The sequence below is a fragment of the Protomyctophum bolini genome, assembly GCF_963924005.1.
Source record: "Protomyctophum bolini genome assembly, chromosome: 6".
Taxonomy (NCBI): Eukaryota; Metazoa; Chordata; class Actinopteri; order Myctophiformes; family Myctophidae; genus Protomyctophum; species Protomyctophum bolini.
This window is the reverse complement of record NC_137867.1, coordinates 42,235,492-42,253,743: the sequence shown is the minus strand read 5'-3', so window position 1 is coordinate 42,253,743 and position 18,252 is coordinate 42,235,492. Positions and strand designations below refer to the sequence as shown.

The window sequence follows — 18,252 nt, the reverse complement described above, 5'->3', positions numbered from 1 at the left end:
CGGAGAACAAGGAGGCCCACCAGTAGATTCAGCAGCCTCTGAAGTAACCCTTCCATCGGACAGGCCTGTGGCTGGCCTTGGACAATCGGGCCATCAAGCTGCAACGACGTCGGAGGAATGTTCCACATGCCAGCAGAGCTCACCAGCTGGGTTACAGAAGGGCAACGGGCCAGAAGGCCCCGCAGCAGCGGAATCGACCCAGCCCTTGGATCTGTCAGTGTCACGTCCTGAGCGGTGGCAACAAGACTCCATAGGGGTGCCAACGCTAAGGGGAGGACGTCCACCTCGTCAGTGGAGACCAGCCGTCTGGTCACGAGACTACGATATGTCCTTATAGACTCGGAGACGAGTCCCTTTCTTCAAGAAGGGGAGAAGTGTGATGTGCATGCGAACATGGACTCATTGATGACGCCACACAGACGGGTGTGGTAAACGAATGGGGACACTGATTGCAGGCATTGAATCAGGTGGCGACTAGAGGACGCCAGTATAAAAGTGACACTTTGACGTTTGTGTGTCGTTGGAGCCCACGTCTTGTGAAGCGGCACTCTGGGTACGGGAGGGTGCCGACGGTGAAGACGGGTAGTGAGGGGGAGCTAGCTGTCATATCGTAGCAGGAGGGGAGACTACACCTGCGGTCTCCTGTAGTTAGACAGAGGGACTTTTAGAGAGTGTGCGCTCACTTTGCTCCTCCATACTATCTGCAACGGACTGAACGTTAACTTGTCCAAGTCACGACGTCCGACACGCATCTCCCCGGGGAGTTGGACGGCGTCACAAGCAAAGACCCCGGGGGAGGGTCCGCCACCACGGCGAGTTAAGTACCCAGATAAAAGCATTGTATCGTGTATTGTAGGCTATGTGCACTGATTATGTCGGAGACATTGTATTGTGTACACTGATTATTTAAGCGACATTGTATTGTGTACACTGATTATTTAAGAGACATTGTATTTATACAGACCAGCTGCCTCATTATTATCTGCGGGGGTCCGCTATAACTGCCTCTGTGTCAGTTTCAGCACAGTAGTTTAGGTAGGAACCAAAAGTCTCTGTTATTGTGTTGTGTTTTGAGTCGTTCCTTAACGCCGGGAAATCTTTGCAGTGCGCACATCCATCAGCCAATGAGAAAACCAGCTGGACTACAGGACTAGAGGAATACTGGACTAGCTTATTGCACATCGAATATATAGACTCAGCTTGCTATTGCATAGCAGCTGCTAAAAACACTCCATGATTCACAGCAACAAACACCCTGCACATATTTACTGTCAACAGCATACTGTACACAGCATTTCAAGCATAGTTTCCATCGCATAATAATGGAGCTATGGACTTCTGTTTGCACATACAGCATGTTGACTGTCTACTCTACTGTATCGTTTCCCCCCATACTCGCCTCTAACTGTCTGTATTTATCTGTGTTTTGATGCTGTAAGTTACCTCAGGTGCCCAGCCAGCCACAGGTGGTGTTGATAAAATGTCCTCCTCCTTCTCTGCTGTTTTTACAAGATGTGGCATCGCGCCAGAATTCTGTAAAGGTGAATTTATACAGTGCTCTGTCGCACGACGAAGCATGCTGTATGTCAACTGACACCGTGTGACGCGTAACGAAAGGACCGCTCAACGAAACATAAATGGAACTGTTAAAAGAGTTGGATATTTTACAATCCAAGCTTTGGAGCAACACGCTGACATACAAGGATAAGGGGGAGCTCTGCCTAGACGTGTGTATACAGGGTTTGAATGACAATCTTTGCAACCAAAACAAATAATTAAAGCATGAATAATAATAATAATAATAATAATAATCAATCCCCAAAAACGATCATTGGAATCTTTGATTATTATTATGACTCATCCATAATTACAATTAATTGTATCTATTTCATAAAAGAATCTACTTATTATTTAAAAAAAAGAAATACCTTGATAACTGGTAATTTTAGGTTAAATATATTTAATATTCTAATCTAATCTAATCTAATCTTTCTCAGTATCCAGTCTTACAGGTCAGTAATGGTTAAACAGGACACACTCCCAGTGTTGTAACATCAGTAATGCGTCAGTAATGAGTAATGAGTAATGAGTTATGATGAATTATGTATTATTTTGTATTGCTTGAGATGACATGATCAGACATTGTGGTACACAGGTACATTTGTTCACGTATGTTCAAAGTGTTGTCATTTGAATTAAACTATTACATGTATTGTTGCTCACGTATCTTTCTGCTGCTTGTCTCAGGGCTAAGGTGGACTTACATTTACCACAGTATCCAACTGTGGTAATTCTGAAGAACATCAGCTACAGGCCAAACCAGCTTTTGGATAGAGAAAGAATGAGTTTATATGGCAACTATTTTATTAACAAATATGAAATTATCTCTTTCAGGTGCAACATCCCTCGACCTTCTGCTGCAGCCTTTGGTGCCAGTGAAGGACCTGAATGGAGAGGGTAAGTTGTAATACACTGCATGTATGTGTCCACAATATGGTGGGAAAAAAAACAGTATGTGTCCACAAGTTAATATTCTGCGGACATTAACATATATGTTAATGTCCGCAGAATATTAACTAAGCCGCGAATTAGGAATGTTTGCCGCAGACATTTTTTCCGCGGATTCCTGTGGGGACTATAGTGGTGGTATTCACTTGTTTTACTTAAGTCAAACTCAAAGTATCAATACTGAAATGTAGAACTACTTTGTTACAAGTAAAAGTCCGGAATTTAAAATGTACTTGAGTTTGTACATTATGTATACATTGTACATATGTACAATGTACATAGTTTTCATATATGATGATCCACTGTATTTGTTGTATAGTTAATTGAAGAATGTGTATTAATTGTTATAGACATGTGATCACTCAATCAAATGAGCTCACCACCGCTACCGTGGTTTTATCCTCAGCTTCGGGTTCTTGGAAACGCCCCCCAGCCACTGCGTTAGTTTTACTGAGGTTAGGTTTAGGTATAGTTTACTGAGGTTAGGTTTAGGTATTGTTTTACTGAGGTTAGGGTTAGGGTTAGGTTTAGGTATAGTTTTACTGAGGTTAAGGTTAGGGTTAGGTTTAGGTATAGTTTTACTGAGGTTAAGGTTAGGGTTAGGTTTAGGTGTAGGCTGTCAATCACAGCGACTGGCCAGTCACAGCACACCCTCTACGCCACTCTGTACTCAACCCGAGGATAAAACCATGGTAGCCTCACCACCTGCTATGGGTCCCATCCCTATTAATGAGGGCGACTGTGATTGGTCATTGTGGATCTATGTGTGTGTGTATATAGCCATGTTGCTACCTATTATCAGCAGATGCCTGAAGAAGGTCTTTGACCGAAACGTTGCCAATAACGTTCGTATTGCAAGTGCAGACGGTGTCTTTGTGCACTTTATGTGCATTTTTCAAAATGTACTTGAGCAAAAGTACAAAAGTATTGGCATCAAAATGTACTTAAAGAACCAACAGTATAAAGTACTCACTTATGCAGAACGTCCCGTTTCAAGTTTTCAAACTGTGGCACGCGTCGCGAATGGGAAGAAGAAAATTGCAGGATTTCACAGCTTCCACTTCATGTTTCAGCTTTGTTCCCTTTATTCTGCCCTTCACATGCGGCCGCACATCGTAGACACACGCACACCCATGGTAAATAGTATGTGTACTGTACTGTAGTTTATGTAACGGGGTATCTGTATGTTTAGGCAAGTTAGGAAAGACCTTATATTTTAATAGTGTGAGCTTGTATATCTGTGGAAGCTGCAGGTAGTGTTGGCAAGTGTGGTCATTCTAAAGTGTTTGTCAACCACTGCTGCGAAACGACATTGGACAATACATTTTGTGGCAGGTTCTAGGCCAGTGTACTGGGCGCATCTAGTGAAAGCAAGTACTGCATGAAATTACCAGGTGTGGTGAATAAAAAGAGGATTTTTTTTTTATATAAAAAAAGAAAAACACACTTTTCATATGAGGGATCAAGGATGTTGGGTTGAGAGGACCCCTTTTGACCCCCCGTGGCACCGGGCCTGGCTTATAACTTCCACTGTCAAAGAAGTGAATATAGTGTTTGGTCTGAGGGCAAGTATTTAGAAAACGTTACCTGGGTGTTGTTGTTGGCTGTCGACACCTCTGGTGGCGGCGCACTGTGTAATGATGATCCAACTACTGTCACCCGCATGTGTAGTGTGTGTGTAGTGTGTGTGTAGTGTTTGTAGTGTGTGTGTGTGTGTGTGTGTGTGTGTGTGCGTGTGTGTAACATAGCTCTGAATGTAGTGTGTGTGTGTGTGTGCGTGTGTGTGTGTGTGTGTGTGTGTGTGTGTGTGTGTGTGTGTGTGTGTGTGTGTGTGTGTGTGTGTGTGTGTGTGTGTGTGTGCGCGCGCGCGTAATTTCCGGGAGGCACGTAGGAAGTGTTATGTGTGTGTGTGTGTGTGTGTGTGTGTGTGTGTGTGCGCGTAATTTCTGGGAGGCACGTAGGAAGCACAAAATCCATATACAATATACAATATATTCATAATTGTCCCAAAGCATTTACAGTTCCTAACATTTTTGTCTAGTTTTTATTTGTTGACGAAATCGTCAGTATATTTAGTCTTAGTTTTAGTCGTCATAGCTTAGTTTTCATGTAGTTTCGTCAGTGGAAAAAGGTAGTCGACGAACATTTTTCGTCTTAGTTTTAGTCGACGAAAAAAACACACGTACACACACAGCCACACACACAGCCACACACACACACACACACACACACACACACACACACACACACACACACAGCCACTGCCTGCCAAGGTGCCTCTGCTGCCGGCCGCTTGCCGCTGCTGCTGTCACACATCATGGTGAATGGAGCCTCCAGCATAATGTCTGCTTATCAGATGCACACATTATTGTGCTGCAGTGCTGCTGCTGCTGCTGCTGCTGCTGTGGCTGAATGCTTTCCTTTGTTGTTTGCTGTGTTTATGGTTTCAGCATTTTCCTCTAAACTGAAGAACTGGCGTTGTTATCCAGTGAGCTAATGCCATGTGGGGGGGCTTGGTGGGTGTGTGGGGGGGAGGAGGGGAAAATGTGTTCAAGTGGAAATCACCCTCATAAACTTTGACTGGATTGACCCACGCTTATACCTCTCTGTCTGTCTGTCTGTCTGTCTGTCTGTCTGTCTGTCTGTCTGTCTGTCTGTCTGTCTGTCTGTCTGTCTGTCTGTCCGTCTACACCAGGGGTATTCCCAACTCCCTGACTTTGAGGGGGGTCCTCCAGTCCAGATGACAGTGACAATGTAAGTGACTTTTTATCAACTATAGCTATAGCCTACTATAAAAACTGGTCAAACATTGGCCAAATTGTCAAATAATAAGAAAGATGCAAACATTGCGAAAATAGTCGATCTACAACTTGTAGATCGGCTTGTAGCTTGTAAACTACAAGCTCACAACGCCTCGCAAACGTGAGGCGTTGTGATCAAATGTGATTATTTTGGGGGGTCCCCAGTTCAAATATGATTATTTTGGGGGGTCCCCAGTTCAAATATGATTATTTTGGGAGGTCCCCAGATGAAATATGATTATGTTGGGGGGTCCCCAGTTCAAATATGATTATTTTGGGAGGTCCCCAGATGAAATATGATTATGTTGGGGGGTACCCAGTTCAAATATGATTATTTTGGGGGGTCCCACTCCCCAGTTCAAATATGATTATTTGGGGGGGGGTCCCCAGTTCAATTATGATTATGATGGGGGTCCCCAGTTCAATTATGATTATGATGGCGGGTCCCCAGTTCAAATATGATTATTTTGGGGGGTCCCCAGTTCAAATATGACTGAATGCTTTCAGAAAGCTGTCCCTTTCTATAAGGTACTGTTTAGAGTGCCTTTGTGGGTTATGTGAGAGTCCAATAAATTACAGTTTTGCTACAACTCATTTTATTTCTGCCGAATAGCCATTGTTGAATTGGTCTGGTAAGGAAGTCCAGAAGATGAGTCACATGCAGCAATAAATCCTGCTGTGTCAAGTTCGATCAGATAATAATACCAGAAAGACATTTAAAAGTCTGTATTGTTGCAAGAGCTGAAAGACATCACTCGGATTATTTGGAGGATAAGAATCTGTTTCCACTGACCCAGCCACATACATACATACTTTCATAGATCAAGCCTATCCATTATCTATATACAACCGCTCTTAGTCCTGTCACAGGCTTCCTGTCTTAGGCTAAAAAAAGAACGAAACATTAATTATAACAAAAGCATCTTCTATCCATTCCCGAATGGATACAGAATCCATTTTTCATATGCTTTGGTTATTGGCTCATGTCAGGCCCACTTCGCAAAACAAAGGCCACATGTGTGTCCATTTAATGCAAGCCAGACCTGTGGATGTATAAGCAACCATTCCACGGCCGCCTGCTCTCATTGGCTGGCAGACTTAAAGTAGAGGGCTGTGAAGAAGCCGGCCCTAGGGAGAACCATTAGCCCTCTTTCTCTGCCTCGCTGTGACCCAGGCTGACCCCCAGTGGGACTCACCACCACAACAAAGAGCTGAAGTGAGCAACACGGCCCTATATGTAGCCCTACTGAGATCAACTCAGCGGATGGTGGAGATCAAGCGGAGTGGTGGTGAAAATAAGATGTTTTCACAATGATCAAGATGCACAGCCTTTGTGGCCAATTTAATAGCGAAAATAATGTCCTCGGTTTTACGGCATCCGTCAGCTTGCTCCAGTTCCTGTGATGATGACGACATTATTAAGGAAATCATATGAAACTCATTGCTCTTTTAGCCCTAAAATTCTATCTGAGAATAAATACAGGCTTGACCAAAACGGAATTCTTATTTTTTAACTGTTATTCCTGCCTGGGTCCTACAACTCAGCACCGTATTCCAAAGAAAAGCCTGCAGTTGTTTAGGGCAGGCCAACATTTTTGTCGACTAAAACTAAGACGAAAAATGTTTGTCGACTACCTTTTTTCACAGACGAAAACTAAATGGAAACTAAATGAAAACTAAAGCTATGATGACTAAAACTAAGCTAAATGTATCGACAATTTCGTCAACAGATAGAAAGTAAACAAAAATGTGGACGAGAGATCCAGTCATTTTACACTTGGTTGCATGCTGAAAATAGCAGATCTACAAGCTCACAACGCGTCGCAGCGTGATCGCGTTGTGAGCTTGTAGATCGGCTATTTTCAACAAGTGTAAAATGAGCCATTACGACGGCATCAAGGCCCGCCAAAACACATTTCAGTCGACTAAATTAACTGCAGGTTTAGTCGACTAAAATCTTATGATGACATTTAGTCGACTAAAACTAGACTAACACTAAAACATTCCAGGTGCCTAAAATATTACTAAAACTACAAATTAAGTTTCATTCCAAAGACTATATTGACTAAACTAAAATAGACATTTTATGCCAAAAACAACACTGGGGCTATCTAGACAAGCATGCCTATAGTTTACACTTGACACAAATCAGGCTTCAGACAGACCTCTCTCCCTGTATAGCCTCCAGGAAGGTCAGAGTCCCTTTCTCTCTTAGACTTTACCCCTAACAGATAATCTGTCTCAGAGGCATCTCAGCCAGCTACCGCTTTAATAGTAAACACATACGTTTCAACACAAGGGATGAAGTCCAAAGGAAAAGATCAATTTATCAGCATTGCCATGGTCGAGCTCCCTTTTTGTTGGATGTCAACATTCGAGGGACTCACCATATTTAGCTATAGGGCTATACACATTGTAAATATGTTTGTCTGTCAGTGTATCGACTTCACAAGTTCTAGGCTGTAGCCTATATATGTGTGCAGACATGTTCTTTGTGATAAGATAAGAACCTTGGAAGTGAATGCAGATCAGTAGCCTATCAGCAGTAGAATTTGAACTTAATAAACTTCTTATATGGGGGTCCAATGCAAGCTTCTTTTATATAAGGTTCATTGTGGCGTCTGATGATGATGACAAGTTGGCAACTAGCCAAGTCTCTAAAACATATAGATATCAGAAAAAAAATACGTTCACATTCACACCGTGTATATGGTGTTGTGTGTGGCGGTTAAGGAATTTCCAATGTTTACAAAACATTGAGCCATTGATCTCAGCCCCGGCCGTTGTCTGTACCACTAGTGTGTGTTCAGTGACCTTTGAACTGTCACTGTCACTTAAAATCACTGTATTGCTCTTAAAGAGCGAGGGAGGCGGGGCTTCTTTTGGCACGTGAAGTAGGTTAGTGGGGCTGCGGTTTAATAAGTAAAAAGTAGTGGAAGACTGGAAGTTTCCGAACCCTCCACAGCAAACATCCCACCACCACCACCACCACCACCACGCTCGATCCGTGCCTTGCAGCGACAAGACAGACAAGATCACCCTAAAATGCCGTTGGAACTCTACTTAGATCTCCACTCTCAGCCATGTCGCTCAGTCTATCTGTTTGCCAAAATAGCAGACATTCCGTTTGAGTACAAGGCTGTCGACCTTGCCGCAGGTAAGAGGCGACGACTGACTGCAGCGCCAAACAAAAACTCCAACTTGAACTTAAGTGATATGAATTAAAAGTATTCATTTTAGGGCTATTGCAGATTGTGCTGCAGCTGTTTTGCAGAGCTCTAAAAAAATGGTTTGCATCTTTGTTCATCAGGTGTTTATATAGTCGCAGTTCATTCAGATGTTTTACTTTAGGAGTTGTTGACCGCGCGCCGTAAAACTTTGAACGCAGAAAATGTATTAGCCTACAATATAATTAAATTAATCCTGCTACCAATTGTAGCGATTAAACTGCATATAGCCTACTGTAGGCTTGGATTTGGGATTAATTGATGTTCTTCCCCAGATCTATTTCTGCCTGCAACAATATAGAATGAGTTTATAGATCACCAACAACTCATTATTAAATCAATGCCATGGCCAGACAAAGCAGGCCCACCGTACAAAACAGAATGAAATAACCTAGCTATAGTTTGAATATGCCTGTAGTATGGTAGGCCTAAAAATTAACCTTTGGTAAATGACTAACGACTCGATTCAGTTATAACATGCGTGAATGAAAGGATGGTTCAATGAAATGTGTTTTTAGTGTTCATTCCTTAATTGGGACAATTAAACCAATATAACATACTAACTTATGAGGAAAAGCTACGCTCTCATATAATATCAGAGCTGGTTATACATTACAAGACTCATTGCAGAGTCCAGATACTTCATTTACAACACTAAAGAAATGTTCAGATTTGCTTATAATAAGCGGAGTGTGTCCATCCATCAATCCCAGGTCAAAATCACTCGGAGGAGTTTGGCAAGATCAACATTGTGAGAAAGGTTCCAGTGATGAAAGATGGGGACTTCATTCTTACAGAAAGGTATAGCACGCTACAAATTTCACTAAGGCACCTTTTATCTTTTATTGGCAGTTAAACTGCCACTTTTCTTTGAAGAGGACTTGTAGCTATACTGTGCACATAGAAGCACTATAGAGCCTGCAAATCCTTCTGTGCAGTTGACTTTGTATTATGCTTACAGTCACACACCACACATAGCGGACCTACAGTATAAGGCTAAGCTCACAACCCATCCCATTGTGCCACATTGTGAGCCTGTAGTAGATCTTACATTTACGGCGCGCAATTCTGTGTGATGAATTATAATTCAGGCTTTAGACAGTTTTCTGAAAAACCCATATTTCAGTGATGCACAATCGCTTTACATAGATTGTGCATTACGTTCACCCATCCATTCCACACACACACACACACACACACACACACACACACACACACATTCACACACACAGATGGCGGAGGAAACCATGCAAGGCACCAACCTGCTCATTGGGAGTATAGGGGTGCACGTATAGAGGCGTATGTTTTCTGTTCACTTTTCAAAATATATTACCTTCAAAAGCTGTGAGCACAAATATTCTGACGCACGTAGTATCAGTTGTAACGCTTTACTTGATGTAAAGGCAAAAAATACAGGTGGTACAAAAGGTCTTAGTATGGTTACATGGTGTGATTGCGAACGCAGTGATTGCGAATGCAGTGAGCACTTATTGCGAACGCAATGAGCACTTACTATGAGACCTAGTAGATCATGTCTGTCTGTCTGTGTGTCTGTGTGTCTGTCTGTCCCGCTTTTGTGCCCATATATGGAGCTGAGTGATTACGTCACCATGACTCAGCCATAACCATATAAGGAGTCCCAAAAGCAGCTATACGTTCAAAACCCAAATATGTACGAGCTGCGTTCGCTTCCTGCGTTTGCGCGTCTTACTGGTTATGAGACCTAGCAGATCATGTCTGTCTGTGTGTCTGTGTGTCTGTCTGTCCCGCTATACAGTACGTCCAAATATGGAGTGTACGTCCAAATATGGAGTGTGTTGCATCAATCACAAACAAATCACTCAGCTCCATATATGGGCACAAAAGGGGCCAGGTCCACATATACAGTAACAGCGGGACAGACACACAGACAGACAGACAGACATGATCTGCAGGGTCTCAGCTGCGTTCGCTTCCCGCGTTTGCGCGTCTTACTGGTAACATGTGTGGTAGAAAAAATATGTGCTCTTCAACTTCGAATAAGCGATCTGAAAATGCGAAATATTGCATGTTGCAGTTCGCCTGCGAATCTCTGCAAAATACGACACCAGAGCGAACAAATAAAGACCGAAAACTGCCTCATTTTCGCACATTCGCCACTGATGTGGAAGCTTGCATGGACTTCAATTGTTTTTTTTTAAATGCGAATTATTCGCACGAATATATCGCGTCACCAATTCGCCAGTGTGTAATGACCTTTACTTGTGATCACCAATCACAAACATTCAATCAAGAACTGACCGATCTAAGCAAGGCAGTAAAAAGAGTACTCTGCTGCACTAATTATCATGAGATCAAACACTGCTGCATGGAATAGGCACAATCAAGCAATTAAGGTCATCATGATATGATCTCATAAAGTGGCTCTTACACACTTTATGAAATTATGACCGTCATGATCCGATCTCTAGCCCGGGTTCCGAACTGGGAATGTCGTGGTTCCCCTCCGGCTGCTCTACCCGGCATGTGTTCCCAAAGTGGAGTCCGGGGGCCCCTGGGGGTACTTGAAGGAGTTCCAGGGGGTCCCCAGATCAATTCGAGATAGTTACAAATGGACCCTTATGTGTCTGTAACTCAGATTTACAGTGTACAAATGGAACACAAATGGACCCCAACAGGTCCATTTGGTTCCATTTGTACACTCTCAGAGTTAAATTAACAGTGGTTTTACAACATAAATTGGGGTACCAGAGATAGAAATGCCATTAAAATCGGGGGTCCGTAGCATAATGCGTATGAAACTGGGGGGTCCATGAAATTTATATGTTTCGGAATCACTGCCAGAGCCGTAAAAATCCTCCATTATCGGGGTCACTGGCATATGTTTTCAAATGGGGGGTCCGTGGCCTAATACATGTTGATTTGGGGGTCCTTGACACGAAAAGTTTGGGAACCACTCTACCGGACACTCTACCCCTGAGCCACTGCTCAAGCAGTAGGCTATGGGCGACCATGGTTGAGGGGCTAGGAATTGGAAGGTCGCCGGTTTGACTCGGCTCACCCAGCCTATACGTGTTGAAGTCTCCCTGTGAGCACGGGTCCGCAAAACTAGTTAACCCATTTAGGGCTGACACCAGATTCTACAAATGTGACCAGATTTGACTGAGAGCCTGCCATCTCGCAAATTCCAGCTTTTCCCTTTTAAAATAAATTAGTTAATAGCACAGGCACTCTTCACATACTAGACAACTAGAGCATGTCTGAAATAGGTGTCGGAGCTGAAATCGACGAGAGACCACAGAAGTGAACCTTTCAAGCCTTTCAAGTCTTTCTTTGCAAGACATTACTACTCTATAAGCCATACTGAACATATCATATATCTATAGGTCAAACTGAACAACCAATATGTCAATTTGAAGCTATGGTTCCCTGCTTTCATATGACAAAAAAAACGAAAATTCAAAAACATCCAATGGCAGTCCCTCAGTCAAATTTGGTCACAAATGTCTTCTAAATCATGACAGTTTGCTGAAAACCCTCATGTTTCTTTCTATATCAGTGGTTTTCAAAATATTTCATGTCAAGGACCCCAAAAATTATATATATTTGGCCACCGACCCCCATCTGAAAATATGTTGTTCTTGTTCTTTTGAAAAATCGCTAAAAATGTGGCGCAAATCTTTGAATATATATTCTTTCAGAGGGAACGTTTTTAACTCAAATCTTTGCTCCCCTGCATGGGGCGTCCCTGGAACTACATATTTTCAGATGGGGGTCCGCGGCCAAATTAATACAGATAATTCCCGGGGGGGTCTTTGAACAAGCCTTTTCTTTTTTATTTTTTTCCCCTCTGGTCTAAATGGGTTAAACTGATGAAATAACATTGTTACATTCCAAATATTATCAAAGTATTCCGAGGCAACCCCTGAATTTGTGTTCCAAAGGAACCCTATTATAGGGTTTCAACAACAGCACCCACTTTGAGAATCCTCCTCCGCCACAGTATATACACTGATAATATTTAAAAAAAAATGCCTTATGTTTGTGTTGCAGCGTTGCCATCCTGAAATACATGGCAGAGAAATACAAAGCCTCGGTGCCCGACCACTGGTACCCGGCGGAGCTGCAGGCACGTGCCCGCGTTGATGAATACCTGGCCTGGCAGCACGGCGCCATCAGAGCACACGGCTCCAAGGTGTTCTGGTTCAGGGTACGACTCACTCCACTCGCACGGACTCCCCTAAAACACGGTCATTCATATCAGCAGTGTTGATTTCGTAGACTAAAAAAAAACTACCTTTTTTCACTGACGGAAACGAAATGGAAACTAAGCTGTGATGACAAAAAACTAAGACTAAATATACTGACAATTTCGTCAACAAATTTGAAAACTAGACTAAAATGTTAGGAAGGTTCAAGGGACTAGTGGACAAGAGATCCAGTATGCAAACGTGAAGCGAGGAACGCAGGCGTTGTTGCCTGGATCAACACAGGTCTCCTCCAGGTTGAAGAGGGGCGCGTTGAAGAGGGGCGCAACAACGAAAGCTCACAAGCTCACAACGCGTCGCACTGCGACGCGTTGTGAGCTTGTAGATGCCATCGTAATAAAACATTACGATGGCATCACGGCTCACCAAAATACATTTTAGTCGACTAAACCAACTGTAGATTTTGTCGACTAAAATCTTATGATATTTAATTCGACTAAAATTAGACTAACACTAAAACATTCCAGGTGACTAAAATGTGACTGAAACTAAATGAAAACTGTCGAAGAGACTATGACTAAAACTAAAATCTAAATTTGCTGCCAAAAACAACACTTCTGGACTGGTACAGGCCAGGGTATGACTCCACTCGCCCGCCCCCAAAACACGTTCATTTCATTCATAGAAAGGAACCTTATATAGTGTTGTGGTTCCCAAACGTTTTAGCCTGTAACCCCAAAAGATTATATGATGTCTCCTCGGGACCTAGTCTCTTCGGGAACTAGTGATAATTGCTGATCTTGTAGATCGGCTGCTTAAACATTTGTATTCAAATTTCTCTTTCAGTTATTGTTTTTTAAAATATTAAACTTCTTCATGAAATGACTTAAAAAAGTAATTGAATTTGTTTTAACCGGTAATTCATGTTTTGTTTAGCTTTTCGGGGGAATGTAAAGTTGTATTTTTGAAAATGTTGTGAACTTTGGCCACTTTCCCTGCCGTTTGTCTTTGTTACATAATGTTACATAATGGTGACCATATCAGTACAGGCTGTACTCCAGTCATACTGTACTACAGTGTGCCCTGATGCTCACGTTTCCTCCTGCTCACACAGGGGTGCATATCTTTGTTACGACAATACACGCAATAGTCCAACACCCTATTCACTATATGTGACCAGATTTGACTGAGGGACTGCCATTGGATTATTTTTTAAATTTTCGTTTTTTCATGTCATGTGAAGGCATAGCTTCAAATTGACATATTGGTTGTTCAGTTTGACCCACCCGTTTTGAAGATATGGCTTATAGAGTAATATGTCTTGCAGAAAACAGCGAGTTGAGAAAACAGGCTTGAAAGGTTCACTTCACACCTAGCTACATGTTTAAGCATTTATCTATCTAACCAATGACTAGTCTAAACTAAGTATGCACCGCGTGGGAAGTACTTGGAGCTGATGGTAGGTGTGGCGCTCCACCTCAGCCATCCATCTCCCAGGGGTCTATAGCGCATTGTAACAGGGATAGACTCCCACGTGTTACTGGCTGATACCGAAACTAAGATGAAAATTCGTCGACTACCTTTTTTTCCACTGACGAAAACTAAATGGAAACTAAATAAAAACTAAGCTATGATGACTAAAACTAATATGCTGACAATTTCGTCAACACATAAAAACTAGACTAAAATGTTAGGAAGGTACTAGTGGATAAGAGATCCAGTATAAGTCATTTTACAATTGGTTGCATTGTAATTGTAGCCGATCTACAAGCTCAAGCTTGTAGATCTGCTATTTTCAGCAAGTGTGAAAACAGTCATTACGACAGTATCAAGGCCCACCAAAAAACGACTAAAATCTTATGATATTTAGTCGACTAAAACTAGACTAACACTAAAACATTCCAGGTGACTAAAATGTGACTAAAACTAAATTAAAACTATTCAAGAGACTATGACTAAAACTAAAATAAAAACATTCGGCCAAAAACAACACTAACCGACAAAAAGCCACTTCCACTCTACTTCGTCTACCCCAGAGCCATCTAATAGAAGAGTTACGATATAGAGGGGGCAGAAACCGAGCGCTCGAGCGCTGTTCATGCAGCCTGAACTGAGCCATGCTGGAGTTGGAAATACATTGTTTTCAACGAGGGTAGCGCAAATAAGAGCTATTGTAAGTGAAGGAGCCATTTCTGCCTGTGTGTGCCTTTAACCCGTTTGATGGGCGGGTTCACCATGGGGGGTGTGTGTCACACAGGATTGACATATAGAACACAGGTGCAACAAGCCAGGTTGAATGGTTTGGAAGGTATGGGCACAACACGGCTAGAGATCACACGGTTTTTACTTGTGTAGAGGCAAGCTCAAACTATACTTTGCCTCTCGGCTGGGCACATGCATTATACAGAAATCGTTTTTGACGTATCATAATATATTTGCATTACGAAAACTGCTGTATGACAAACTGTACAATAAATGGGAACATCACCCTACAGCAGTCAATGCCTGGACAATATTTTACTACGCGTCAAAAACGATTTCTGTATAATGCATGTGCCCAGCCGAGAGGCAAAGTATAGTTTGAGCTTGCCTCTACAGTAAGCCTGTGTGCAGTGCAGCATGAACTGTTTTGAAGTATTGTACAGTAACAACTAAAGTCTCTTTTAATGTTTATGTTGTCTATTACTACAAAACAATTTAAAATAAAGGGATTTAAGATCATTAAAGCTGGGCCGTTGCCTGAGTCCAATGCATTTCTGCCTATATCCGGTCCAGGACTTGGCCCAGTTGGTTGTCCCCACGCTCAATGCGTAGTCTATGTAGGAGAGCCGCCATTGGACTGGCCCCATGCGTAACTCTGTCTATATCTAAGGCTCTGGTCTACCCCAAACCCTAAGCCATGGGTGAGTCTTAACTGGCCACGCATGTCGGACTGTTAGTATATGTCGGACCAACGTATGCGCCCCTCGCGCAGAGCTAACGCAAGGCAGCATTCTCTGTCCGTGCTCCATCTGCTTGCAATGAGCTCCAGAAGTCCTTCAGCTCGCTTCCTCCTCTGGGTCAATTCGGGGCAATGGTATGGTTTCCAACGCTTTTGTTCAAGGTTGTGTAACTGGTTCATGTCAGGTTTATATCTGGTTTAGTTTTTCCAGTATTGTTATTTTTTATTATTGCTGTATACTGTATATGCACTCTGTAGTGTATACTCACAGCGTCACTGTACAGATATTCTACCGTTGTGGACGGATGTTAGGTTCTTAGCTTGCTTATGATTCTTCATGACTATTTCTATTTATGTTATGTATTACCATGTGTTGTTTTGATTGATTGATTGAAATATTTATTAACAGTTTGTAGAATTACAGTACATTTCAAGCACAAACTCAATACAGAGACTGTTAACTGTGAGTGGACGACCCAATTAAGCATTACACTTGTTTACAACAGGGTCCACATTGTTCAATTCATCAAAATTCATCTTGCTTACTGTAAAACCTAAATTGTAAATTGAATGAGTCTTACCTGTTGAGTATTGTGTCATTTAACCCGTTGAGGTGAAACACATTGGGGTGAACAATCAATCAGTCCAGGACAGCAGTATACACGTAATAAGTTGCGGGGACAAAATATCTCAAAATAACGTGAAATCTTTCCATGATGCCAGGCTGTACTTCCTCTTGCGACCGGTTCAGAGGTACCAAAAGAGAAGATGGACGCCGCTGTGGAAGAGCTCACGCTGTCCCTGACCATGTTGGAGCAGAAGTTCCTTCTGGACAGGCCATTCATCGTTGGGGAGAAAGCGTCTCTTGCTGATCTGGTGGCAATAGTCGAGGTCATGCAGGTAATGTTGACACTACACTACACAGCAGGGACGTGCACACATAGACATCAAAGGGGGGCTTCAGGGGGTCCTTTTACCCGTCTGTAAAACAACTGCCCTTTCCAGACCACGAATGCAGCATATTTACTACAAGTAAGACGCACGGACACACAGACACCGTGACACACAGACAGACAGACAGACAGACATGCGTTCGCAATAATATGGTGAAAGAAATGCAAAATGCCACTCCTTTCCATGCCATTATACCAAAAGCCTTTTGAATCTGAAGGCAGTATTTTGCATTGAACACATTTGTTTAGAAATCGATGTCGTACACACCGCGTCTCCACTAGCTAAAGAGTGCTGGGTTGCGCCCCGAAAATAGCTGATGTACAAGCTCTAAACATGTCCAAGAGATGGGTCAAATGTGGAGAACAAATTTCACTGCGGTAACGTGTGTGACTAATCATACGACTTTGACTTTGACTTTGAAAGATCGGTTTCTCCAGATCGGGTAAATTGCAGATATGTTCTTTGTTTGTTTGTAGCCTGTTGCGACCGGTCTAGATATCTTTCAAGACAGGCCCACTCTGGTTGCCTGGAGAGACCGTGTGAAGAAGGAGATCGGCGAGGAGCTGTTCGACGAAGCCCACAAGACCATCATGCACGTGGACAGCCTCAGCCAAACCTTCAAGGACAACGGCATGTTGGAGCTTCTCAAGCCTCGGCTTCAGAAGATGTTCAACTGAGGATTTCGGTCTCGTATGCGAGGATGTTTTTGCCATCACCACCCAGATAGACTATTAGGTTTGTTAAGGGTGCCCATACCAATCTGGAAACGATCTTTGAAAGGCAAGGGAAATTTTATGTTATTTCTAGATTTTTGTCTGCTAGACGGATAAGATATAATGTTTGTATTAATAAACCTAGCCCCACTTAGTGTGATTGTAGTGATATTCCTGTCATTTTTCTGAGCATCAACCAAATATTCAAATCCAGAAATTAAAGTCTCGGCCGGGAGAAGGGATCTGTCCTGACTCCTATCACACTGGACTATAGAGCGTCACAGTGCCGCCCCCTTTCAGAATGACGAGGCACCAGGAACTAATTCCCCATTAATTTTTCCCATATGTGTTTCAAAAAGTATTTATTTAAAGATCTGTAAGCCTCGGGTTGACAAATCATGACAATAAACACATTTCTTTGGGGTCGAACAAATAATTACAAAGAAGAAAAACGTTGTACCCTGTCCTTTTGTTCTTCTAATTATTTATTCAGTGTTTATGGTCATGATTTGTTTGCTTTGTCCGAGGCTTACAGATCTTTAAATAAATACATTTTTGAAATGCCTATGGGAATTATGAATGGGGAATTCGTTCCGAAAGCGGGCGGGACTGCGACGCTCTATAAGGCCTCCTCACAGTGTAAGCACACATTAGATTCGATGCACGGAAAAGAAGCTGTCTGCCGGCATCTCTTCCGGGTTTTTAGACAGCTGGTGGATGGAAATGAAGCTCCACCCACACGGCAGATTGCCGCGTCGGCCAGATTCCCGGAAAAGCTTGCCCCAGGGGCATTCTGCCACGTGGCAGAACGCACATGGAAACTTAGTGCCCAGAGTGTCAGAGAGTCTCTGATGGAATACAGATTCCTGTTAAATCTGTTAAGATCAGACAACATGGTAGGGTCATTTCTGTCACACATTT

The 18,252-nt window shown here is 42.7% G+C and overlaps 1 protein-coding gene across 1 annotated transcript; it reads left to right on the top strand.

The window, feature by feature from the left end:
* The first annotated feature begins 7,910 nt into the window (after positions 1-7,910).
* Positions 7,911-18,252, top strand: gstt1a (glutathione S-transferase theta 1a). Its single transcript, XM_080766769.1, has 5 exons — positions 7,911-8,466; positions 9,250-9,337; positions 12,569-12,725; positions 16,388-16,564; positions 17,095-18,252. The coding sequence occupies exons 1-5, from the start codon at positions 8,355-8,357 to the stop codon at positions 17,293-17,295; spliced, it is 735 nt and encodes a 244-aa protein (XP_080622895.1). The 5' UTR covers positions 7,911-8,354; the 3' UTR covers positions 17,296-18,252.